This window comes from Erithacus rubecula, assembly GCF_903797595.1.
Source record: "Erithacus rubecula genome assembly, chromosome: 9".
NCBI classification, from domain to species: domain Eukaryota; kingdom Metazoa; phylum Chordata; class Aves; order Passeriformes; family Muscicapidae; genus Erithacus; species Erithacus rubecula.
In genome coordinates, this window is record NC_136660.1 from 8,503,599 (window position 1) to 8,515,313 (window position 11,715).

The 11,715-nt window shown below is 43.5% G+C and overlaps 1 protein-coding gene across 3 annotated transcripts in view; it reads right to left on the reverse strand.

The window, feature by feature from the left end:
• WAPL (WAPL cohesin release factor) overlaps nucleotides 1-5,608 on the reverse strand; it is a 64,186-nt gene extending 58,578 nt beyond the window's left edge. For 2 of the 3 annotated variants that reach the window (XM_079312338.1, XM_079312336.1), the window contains exons 1-2: nucleotides 5,471-5,608; nucleotides 1,888-2,411 (exon numbers count right to left, since the gene is read on the reverse strand). In XM_079312338.1, the coding sequence (XP_079168464.1) occupies nucleotides 1,888-2,389 (502 nt within the window). In that variant the 5' untranslated portion in view covers nucleotides 2,390-2,411; nucleotides 5,471-5,608. Of the gene's footprint in view, nucleotides 1-1,887; nucleotides 2,412-4,784; nucleotides 5,137-5,470 lie in introns of those variants that run through there. The other variant, XM_079312337.1, reaches the window with a different exon arrangement.
• Nucleotides 5,609-11,715: the final 6,107 nt, after the last annotated feature.

Genomic DNA, 11,715 nt, shown 5'->3' on the forward strand with positions numbered 1-11,715 from the left:
CCTAGGATGCTCTGCAAAGATTCATTCTCAGCTGAATTTAATTTCTGAAGAAAGATATGAAAAAGGTTTTTATCTTTGACTGGGTGTCAACAGAATGTAGTAGACTCTGAAAGAACAGAATCATCAGATCAAGATATGCCTTGTCCTTCACTGCTTTTGGCTGAACTGCCAAGTCAGTAACAAACACTTCAGAGAATATTGCAGAACAGAACTCCTTCAGCAAACTGTTGTTTAAGATCTATATTCAGATCACCACCACACTAAAAGGCTGGATGGACTTATCCACCAAGATTCACCAGCTTCCTTCTGTTCAAAGCTGTGTTTTCATCATATACACAGCATTGTCTAGCAAGGAGTTTGAGAATTCAAATAAGCATCAAATTAGCAAGTTTTTCTGTGCTATATATTGTATTTTATTATTTTCCACAGGACTGGAATCAGGAAGCACCAATGAAACTGATGAAGTCCATTCCTCTTGGCTTTTCACACATTATGAATTTTCAGAGCTCTATCACATTTTCCCCACAGCTCTCTCACTTTCTTTCCCAACCTGAAAAATACTGTTCTGACAAAGGCTGTCTACAAGGAAACCATTTCACTGTAAAACCTGTTCTACTACAATCTCTCGTTAGCAACCAAGAAAACTCACTACTATTTTTTCCCCTTAGAAATACTGGGGGATGAACTTACTCCAGCTCCTAGGAAAACCATATTCAAACTTTAAAATCCCATAAATTTTATTTCCAGACTGAATAGTTAAAGACAGCTGCTGAAATCATATTAAATTATTTTAAATGATGCTACCAATGATTTTAAATGATCCTACCAATGTGTCTGTTAAACTACAGCTCAAATCAGGCATTTTCTGGGTTTCTTTAATTAGATTCCTAACATATATATATTAAAAATAACTGAACTGTGACTATCTGCTACTATTCAGTATCTTCTTGTTTACTGCATTAACAACCTAACAAGTCTGTCCAAATTTCTAATCCCTAGGTTAACTATATTTGAGAAATGAAAGTTATGTAAGTTCTATTCATTAAAAATGATTTTAATAACCCAGAGCAAGTCAGCAGGTGCCATATTTATCTAGGTTCATCTAATGTGGTCTTCTACCCAATTATAGAAGCTGTGCTTTAATCAGCCCATTATACAAAAACCTCTCATGAGATACAAAATCTGATCTTTTCCAAGAATGACTTGAAAAAAATTAATGTTCACCTCCAGAGGCCCTGTGAACTCCCCTCTGAAAAGTATTAAGCTATCTTACAAACATTCCAGAGCCCAAAAATACTCCAGAAGGAAGACTGACAGAATGCAGTTTCACAGGTCAGAAGTTTTTTTTTATGTACACACTGATACAGTTATGCTAATTACAAACAGAAAATGTTTGTGCAGTTGAAGTTCATAAAACTACTGTTTCCACCCAGATAATGAAACAAAGCATGGCCTAAGCTGTTTCTGCATCTTCATGGCTGTAAACACATACCCACACTAAATTCTACTACCATCAACTCGTCACTATTCAAAGTACATGTTTAAAAACCACAACTGCACTCAGGAATTTCAGAAGAGGAAGATTATTATTCCATTTTATGGAATAACTGGACTAAGTGGACTAAAATACTGCACTGAAGCTAAAGCACTGTACCTTGATGTGCAGAAACACAGATTACAGAGCCAAGCACCTCAGAGCAGTGTGTAAAGTGCAGAATGCTTCAGTGTGCTCTTAGCTAAACAGAGGATCCTCTACAATTGTTTACAATTAAGAATTGCCCCAGTTTTATCAGAACATTTAACCACCCCTTGAAAACACAAAGTCTAAAGGGAGATAAGCAAAAATCAGAGGAAAACAGAAGTATATGGACAGTTGAGCAAACACACCTGCAGTTAAAAGTTTAGCACTGCTGCCCTTGCATTCTCCATCTTCCACACTTTTGCTTGTGCTCTTTTCTTTCACGAGAGGAACAGTATTGTCAAAAGGTATGCACTTGCTGGAGGCAACATTTTCTCCACTGTCTGGCTGATTAATTCTGCTGTTTGCTTCAAGTAGAGGAGTGAAGTCCTCAGATTGAGCAGCTTCACCAGATTCCAGCTGAGAGGAGCTTTTAGCCTGTGACACATTCTTTGAAGACACAGGAAGAGATTCTTCATCACTGTCAAATCCAAATGGATCCTCTGTTACCTCATCTTCAACTTTGGGTTTCTTAGGAACTTCAGAAATATCTGGTTTGACACCGGGCCTCTTCTGTCCTAATTTGGCCATGAAGGTGGTTTCTCCCCATTTTGTACTAAGGGTGGTCCGTTTGTTGGAAAACACTTCATCAAACTTGGAACTGCCATTTCCCCCTTTCCGGCTGTAGGTCTTTCCAAATCGGGATGTCATTTTGGCTCCTGTTTCATATTCTCTGTTGCAAAAGAAAGAAGAATTATCAATTCACCAACCTGCTAGTACAAATGATTGTTACTTCCACCCTTTACTGGGCCTATGAGCACCAGGCATGTACATTGCACACAAGCATCATCTGCTTCTTTCTAGACTCATTCATTCACATGTGTCTGTCATTATGGCAAAAGGTTCTGCACTAAGCGTTCACTAAAATAAATTGAAACTCAGTTGCTTGCACATTTATAAATCCATGGCATAATGAATCCTTGAGAAAAATTTTCTAAGAATGGTATTGCTTTGCTCTAATTTTATATTTCCAAGTATAGAAGGCACTATCATAAAACATCATGAAACAACTCAGCTGCATTTTCATCAAATCTGAACATGCAGCCCCCTCCTAGAGTCCAACAGCACAGTGTGGCATAAAAAAAACCCTCTTGCCAGTTAAATACAAAAACTGCCAGAATATTTCTTGTTGCTGCAGATGTATTTTAAGTACTAATTAATCACAATGATGACAACTCCATTCAATGTTCTTTTCTCACACTCACTTAGCAAGTGTTTTACTTGGCAACACGATGTGGGTTTTTGATCCTGGTCAGGACTGGTGCACAGCAATCCCCCACGGGTAAATCTGACTCATCAAGGGACAGAACACAGACACTGCTCCATCCACTTCTGAGAACATGGAGGGTACCTTAAGCAGGCCAGTGGAAACCCTTACTGTTCACTGGCTCTTGCAAGCACAACCACTTCACAGCTTGCTCAGAACAACAGAAGTGTAAAATTAACAGATTAAACAGGAACACATTTAAGAACCCCTTGCATGTGTTCTTTTTCTACTTTTAACTCAAGAAGGAAGACAGACCACCTGGGAGATTCTTACCAAAAAACAAATAGTTCAACTACTAGAAAAATGAAAACATAAACTCCAAACCCTCAAATCTGTTTTGTGAACCACTGTTTCTCTCCTTTTTGGCCCAAACATCGATAGGAGATTGCAATTCTTTATAGTTAGCCTGAATCTAATCAAGTCCATCTTTCCCTCTGAAACTCCTGTCCATACTAGAAAAAAGCCTGTTAAAAAAAGACAGTTATTTAAGCTACAGAAGCAAAGAAATCAAACTTTTAAAGTGTTAACTAACTTCATATAAAGTACATGAAAAATAGCAGTTAAAATAATTTTTATTGAACTTATAATGACTTATTTGTTCAATACAACTGTTTTTATTATTATTCCCTGAATATGTGATATACTGTCATTCCTATTTTGGCTTCATCTCAACACTCAGCTTCTCAACCTGAAGTGTCAAGTCTTGCTTCTGCCAAAATCGCCAGACTGCTTTCCAGAAATGTCCCTCTACCACTTCATTCTAGCAAGACTGTCTCACTAATAACAGTCTCCCTCTATTAGACCAGGCCAACTTGCACTCATCATGAAGAAGCCAAGCAACTCATGTGGAGAAAATTTTAAGTGAATTAAAACGATAAAATTTGAAGTTCAGAAGTTTAGCAGGTAGATGGTGATGCAGAAGAGCTACAGGAACACTCACTTTAAGAAAGGCTCTTCCTCCCAATGGTGCAGCCAAGGGAAGGGAAAAGCAGGTGAGCAGAACTCTGCTGCAAAAGCCCACTCTGCAGAGGGTTCCTGGCTGCTCCTAGGAGACAGCACTCCTTAACCCCATCTCCACTTTTCCCCACACACATCCCTGCCAAACTGCTTTTCTTCCTCCCCCCCCAGACAGAAAATTGAAGCTATCTACACACGTTTTAGAAAGCAAAGAGCAAACTAATCTAAATGACCACTTTTATTTTGCTGATGTTTGTAAATGTTAGTAACAGGAACAAAAGTATTTTAGACCAGAAAGGTCAGTCTTTTGAGCTATACAAACTAAAACAAAATATTTATTAATATCTCAGTTTCTAACAACTTACAGGAAAGAAAAAATTACTTCATTCACCACTAGCACATTTTTCTCTCCTAAACCCTCAAGACTCAAATATTTCTTATAATATGCATAATAAGAAGTACTCAGATAAGTACTTTTGACACTACATTTCCAGCCCATGCAAAGATAATGACAGATTTAAATTATGGTTTGTGGGTTGCAGCTCCAAAGAGAATATTCCTGTAGTGGAGTTCATTTTCAGAAAGAAGAACCATATTTTCATATTTAGAAATTTTAAAATAAAGATCATCTCACAAGAAGTTTTAAATCAAAAATATCAAACCCCAAATTAATACTCAATATGATGTGCATGGCTTAAAAGATGAGCATTAGGGAAGTATAAATGCGCTACGCTATAAACTCGTATCTTAGATTTAAACACACGAAGAGGTGCCTCCTTACACGACAGCATCAACAGAACAGGATTTTTACTCGTTACTTACAATTTTCTCTTGATTTTTCACTCAGAGGGAAATAAAACACTTGGTCAAAACACTTGGTCAACACTTTCCACTCCCTGCCTCCCTCGCCTGCATTGTGCTGCACCATTTGGAGCAGAGTAAACGTAAATACATGTAAAAATCCGAAACAGTTCTCCCGCATTTCCCAGCGCTAACTCGGCGGACCAGCTGGAGACAAAAAACCCTGTAATTCCCCAGGAAGCCCATCAGCCACCCCTCTTCATCGCTCCTCTCTACACCGCTCCTCTTACATAATCAAAGGAAAGAAAAATAGGTTAAATGCACGGAGGCAGAAGGAGCTGATGAAATCCCACGGTGACAGTTTCTTTTTTCCTCCCTCCCCCTGCGGCGGGGGGGTGCGAGCGGAACCGGGTCACCCCACCGCTCCCTGATGTCATTTCCCTTCCCGCCCGGCCGCCTCCCCCGCCCCGCCGCACCACCGGCCCACATTACACAAGTGCCCCGGGCGGCCGCGGCGCCGCACCCCCCCCGCCCCGGCGCGCACTTCACCCCCGAGCCAACTCCCGCCCCACAACTTCGCGCCGGGCCGGGGGCGGCGGCCCCACACGCTCCTCCAGGCGGGGCAGCGCCGGCGGCTCCTGCCCGCGGGGCGCGGGGCCCGCTCCGCAGCCCGCACGGCCCCCGCCGCCCCCTTACCCGGCACCCACCTCGGCGTCAGCGGTGGCGGCGGGTGCCGGGCGCGGGCCCGGCCGATGTGGCTCCGGCCGCGGGTTCGGGCCGCCGAAGCGCCGCCTGCGAAAGGCGCTCAGCCTGCGGGACGCCTCCGCCCCTCCGGCAGCGGGACCTTCTCGGGGTGTCGCGGGCGTCAGGGCCCCCGGCGCCGCCTCCTCCGGCGCCGCTTCCTCCGCGCCGGGATTATCGCCGCGCTCGGGACGGGCCCTGGGACCATCTCTCCGCCATTTGCCCCCACTCCTTCCTGCCGTCACCGCGCGCGCCCCGCCCCCCCGCCGCCGCGGCCAATCGCTGCGCGCCTCGCTCGGCCGCCCGCGCCGCCTCCGCGCCTGCGCCCGTCCGCGCGGTGCCCGGCGGGAATTGTAGTTTGCGGGGCCGCCCGGGCCCCGCCGGGCCCAGGCACGGCCCCCGGAGCCGGCGGGCGGGTCCCCGCGGCGGGACGGCCCGACCGGACGGAACGGGGTGGTCTGGCCTGGCGGGAGCTGCCTCTTCCCCGCGGCCGCCTCCGCCCGAGCCCGCGCGGAGGCTCTGAAGGCGGGGCCAGCGGCCCCCGCCGCGGGCAGCCCCGAGCGGCCCCACCCCGACAGCGCTCGGGCCCAGGTGCGTCCCGGCGCACGTCGAGGGGACTCGGAGGAGGCCGGCCCGGCTGGAGCCGCGGGAGGTCGGAACCCTGCCCGGGAGCTGCCGAAGGCAGCAGGCGCTGAGGCGGCCCTGCGTGCACTGTTAAAAGTTAGCGGCGCCTCGTCCGGGCGGCCTGGCTGGTACTCACAGTGGGTGCACAGTGCCCGGCCTCCACATCCGCTCCAGGGAGGAAACATGCTCTGCCGAGAGGGCCGCGGAGCCAACACGGTGCGGGCCCTGAAAATGTGGCTTCACATGCTCCCGCTTCCACAAGCTGTTACATCCACCCACACGCGTTAGATTTATGCACACCTTTGAGGCTTTAATTAATGATACACACTGTGCAGAGAGAAAAAAACGCTCCGCAAGGATTGTGTCGTGCAGCAAATACATATGGCCATCAGACAGTCACCAAATCCAACCTTTTATATTCTGTAGGCAGTATTTCATAAAATCTTGGTGGGATAGAAAACTAAGGATGCGTGACCAGAAAAACGTTTGTAAAAATACCATCACACAGATGTAGTTTGGTCATTTTTCAGAGAAGTGAGGAACTCAGAAAAGTCAAATTCTAAAACCTTGGAGTCTAAAATTGTTTCACAACACATGCTCATACTCCAACCATCATTTAAGGCTTTACAGTACAAGTCCCAAATGCAGGACTAATTAAAAGGCTGATTTCATTGCCCAGAAGAGGTTAGAGTTGTCTCAATACCTCTAGTTTTTTTTCTTAATTTTGTGTTTACCCAATGCAAAATCCCTGCCTCACAATAAGATGCAAGACTATGGTTTTGTTTAGTGATCCTTTGAGTAAATCTGGTCTTTGCCTCATCCCTATCGATGTGTTGGAGCTTTCAGGCGTTACTTCTGAAGCACAAACATGCTGTGAATGTGCTCTCTAAAACCAGAATACAACTGGTGCTGCTGGACAAAGTGGAAATAAAACTGACAGGACCTTGCAATGAGACATACAAGCTCCATTTGGAACGTGGTTGAGGTTTGTGTTGTATTTTAGACAAGGCTTACAAGCTCATCTCTATCTGACCACCTGACTCAGTTATTGAGAAGCCACTGAAAAACAGGATACAAACTTTAAAATCTGTAATTTGACTACAAAAAGTGAGAAGATTGTTCTCCTGAGAGTATTCTTGATCAGAGCTACTAAATACCTCATTTAAACTCTAAGGATAAAATAAATAGCTAAACCTGTTTGAGTTTGCATAGTCTTATTTGGTGACTGATCTGTTGGCCAAAGAGGAAAAAACTACTGTGAGAGCTCGAAACACTGAGGCTCTGATAGTTCTTTACAACATAAAAGTTTGCCCTAAGAACCAGAAAATGTGAATAATATGGCAAGAGTAAGGAAGTAACGCCAAGAAACTATTAGAAAATAATTTATGTTTTGATATGAACATAGAAGAGTTGAAATTAAATTAGAGCTGTTTCCAATGTAAAGTCTGGGCTACCTAAGTCACTTACAAAGTAATGCAGAGAATTTTGCAGTCTAATGATAGTAATTGGATGTCATTTGAAAGCTCTTACACACCTTATACCCCTGGGCTAGCTTCATATTTCCAGTTGTATTTCTAGTTTTTGTAGAAGCCCCACACAGAGAAATCCAAACCACTGCAGATTCATGGTCATGAGGGAATTTCCCATGACTAACAAAGGATAAATTAAACTCATTTATGTGCTGCCTATCCTATCCTGGGTACCAGCAGAAGTCTGTAAGTGAAGCCTTTTACTGGGATGATGACAGAAGAATAAACCTTGTTGTGTTCCAGAACAGCAGAGATGTGCTAGTTTTACTGGCCCAACATACTTTAGATGCTTTTAAAATTTGACACCCTGTATCTTAATAAGCTTGGCAGTTAACACATTAAGCTTTGCTATTTCCATTTGCATCTGGCTCACATCAAATATGCAAGTACCATGGCAGATCAAATAAAAGGCAAATCCCATCTATGTTTGGCAGTAGGTATGTCTCATTCTCAGAGGGTGGAATTTAACAGGCATTTTATGCTTTTTGTGAAATTATATTACTGATACTGTCCATCTCACTTCACACAAAAAAAAAATCCCTAAAACACCAATTACACAAATGCTTTCACAAAAAAAGCATTATATACTCCAGTTTGGCATTTGTCCCCATGAGAACAGCAGTGGGAGATAAGCAGCTATCTTCAAACTGTGGTTTTTCTACCTTAAAATTTTTTTGGGGAAATTCAAAGTAAACCCTATAGCTTCCCATTACTGCTCGTCCACCAACCCCCTGAGAGAAACCGTCATCTTTGCTGTTTATAATAAAGTCAGAAAGCCCTGGAAAACACAGCTCAAATACATCAAAGGTGGATATAAAAGAGATAAAAGCATAGTAGCAGAAGGAACACATAAGAGGGACAGAATAGTTATTTGGATACATTGCATCTTAACACACTCTAGACCCCTCTCAATTCACTTTTTGAGGCTCTGTGCCAGGACCAATGTGGGGCAAAACAATACAGAATTTTCCAAATGAGCTGTAGCCTAGTACAGAGCCTTTCAAAAACATTAAAACATTTTGAATTGTTTCATTTTCTTCCAGAAGAAAATGAAAATGCAGTAGGAAAGCAGGTTTCCCATGTAGCAGATACTCTTGGGGCACACTAGTGAGCCTAATCACTATTTGCCTTCCAAGTTCTCAACTTCTTGTGGTACTTCCTTCCTTGCCTGTTGTCCAGGTGGGAAGGGATGGGGGTGAAGAGGATGTCCTGCTGCACTCACAGCTTCTGCAGTGCTTTCATGTTCCAGTTAGCACCACTTACAGTGCTAAACATTTTGGTGCTTTTTGCTTTTTCTTTGCCAGAAGTCACTGTGTTCCTGTTGCTGCCCTTCAAATGTCACAGGAGCACATGGGTGAGAGCACACAGGTCCTTGCCATTTAGATTCACTGGGGTAAGAACGTCCCCCTTGCTATTTGCACACAAAGGTGAAGGGAGGGTAAAGAGACACATGAGGTTACTAATTATCATATTTTAGTCCACTTCTCCTAAAACAGTGACTTAGACTTTAGTATGGCCATGCTGGAGGAAGGGCAGCAGCCCCAGCCCCAGCAGCAGCACAGGACTGGGCAAGAACAGCAGGGTTGTGCTGAGAGCTGCAGTGACTGCACGGGGCAGACGTGGTGGGTTAACCCAGGCTGGATGCAGGTGTCCACTAAAGCTGCTCTGTCACTGCCCTCCTCAGCTAGGCAGGGGAGAGAAAATATAACAAAAGGCTCATGGGTCAAGAAGAGGGCAGGGAGAGATCACTCAATTACTGTCACGGGAAAAACTGAATTGACTTGGGAAGATTAGTTAAATTTATTGCCAACCAAGTCAGAATAGGATAATGAGAAAAAAACCCTAAAATCTTGGAACACCTTCCTCACATTCTTCCTCTTCCCAGGCTTAACTTTGCTCCCAGTTTTCTCTACCTCCTCCCTCCTCTCACATAGTCCTCTCTCCAGCTGCAGTTGGGCAGTTTTTTTGTTCCCTTTCTCATATCTGTTGTCCAAGAGGTGCTACCACTGTCACTGTTTGGGTTGGCCTTGGCCAGTGTGGGTCCATCTTGGAGCCCACTGGCATTGGCTGTATTGGACACAAGGGAAGCTTCTGGCAGCATCTCACACAAACCACTCCTGCTACTAGAATCTTGCCATGCAAACCATGAAGTAGAAAGTACAGGGGCAGGGAAAGAGATGAGATCTGCAACCCAGAGTACAACAAAGTATAATTTCTGTCTAGAATATGGCTTTTCTTAATGAGGTATTTCCAATGAATAATGTACTGCTAATTTCTGACACTGAATCCTGAGAAGAAGGACTGAAAGCACTGAAAACAGAGGATCTTTATACAGCTTTGGACCATAATTTTCAGTAGCTACCTCCTCATATGTGAAAGTCAAGCCAAGGCATTAAGTTTAGTAACCAAAACGTTAAAACAAATGCTGCTGGACAGGCCAAAGGAATGCTTATTCTGAGTGCAGCAAAGGGCCAGCTCTCCATGATTTAAAAAATAGAAGTTCTCTGTATCATGGCATTACTGAATCAGGCCCAGAGAGCAGAAAAAGTTGTGCTCCACCTTTTCTCTGGCCTGCACACCCATCTGTTGCAATCATGTGAGAGGCAGCATCATCCCTGCAATGTCAGAGCCTCTGGAAAGACTTGTTTTACTCGATGAACCAACAGTAGTTATTCACCTGTGGCTAAATTCTCAGTGGTTTTCTGTGCAGCTTTTTTCCCTAGGTGAACAGCCTGTAAGTCTACTGGAAAAACCTGTGGTGAAACACTAGTGGGAAAGCACAAAGTAGCTTTCACCTTGTTATAATCATCAAGGTCAGACTTTTATTCTGCTATGCAGTATATTCCCAGCAAACTCTGCTGAGAAAATAACCACCTGTGCTGTTTCCCACTGAAGATTTTATGATGTGCCAACATGTTTCAGGAGAAAAAAAACAACAAAACAAAACAAAGGCATTTGTAGTAAGGATGCAACCTCACTTTAAAATCCACAAAGAAACTCTAGGTTCCTCTATCCTTTGAACAAAGCAAGTCCCATTGTTGTATAAGGAATAAAAGGGTTTCTCTCAAATACTCACATCTCTCACAGCCCTGTAGGATGACCAGATTGAATACCAACCTTTCCTTCTTCCTGATTTTTTTTTATCCCTTTTAAGGTCTCTCTGTTTCATATTATTATTGAATTTCTTTCTGTCTTTATAACAGCCCTTAAGGAAAGCTATCAAAGTGTGTCAACATAGTACTTGTTAGGGAAAGAAAAACATAGAAACCCATCAAGAAATTGGTTCTTATAGCAAGCTCATTGGTGCAATTTTCATTGTCCTACTCTATTCCTTCTCCAGCAACAGGGGAGCAGCCATTTCTGTTGCTTATTTTGCTATTTTGCTTCCTTCATCTTTTAAAAAGGGAAGGTATGTGACCAACATACTTATCTTCCTTTGTCCTCTTAGTTTTGATTATTGGGTTTGCATGTGGCTGTCATATGCAGATTCTGTACCCTGTAACATTACCTTTTGAGTTTTAATTTACAAGAGTTTTGTTTTTACCTTTGTATTTCCCAAGTACTTGCTTCTACTTTTTAGAAAGAGGCCATTAATTAAGCACTTCTATAGTAGTTGCAAACCATCATAGCCCAACAATATCAGGTCAACAGATTTGTTGGTGCACTGGAACCACAGGATGTGTGGCCATTGAAGATTGTGAGCAATGCTACAAAGGACAGCAGTTGGAGAGGAAAATCCCCAGAGAATTAAAACTTGTGTAACTAATGAGGTCTGGATGGACGTGTCCCCGAACGTCATGACAGAATTAATGTACTAGCTAGCAAATTAAGCTGATAAAATGAAAATTGAAAAAAAAATTAAGATTTTTCTCACGGGAATGTAGGAGGCAACAAAACATCAGTTAGTGACTTCATTAGCTTCCTGCCAGAATATAGCCCCAAACAAATTACTTTCACCTTTACTCAGACTACAGTGCAGCACCATAAAGAAAGCTGCAATGTCTGTTGCATAAGACCCTGGTATGTGTCCAGTTTTGCAAACCTGTTCACACTTAAGG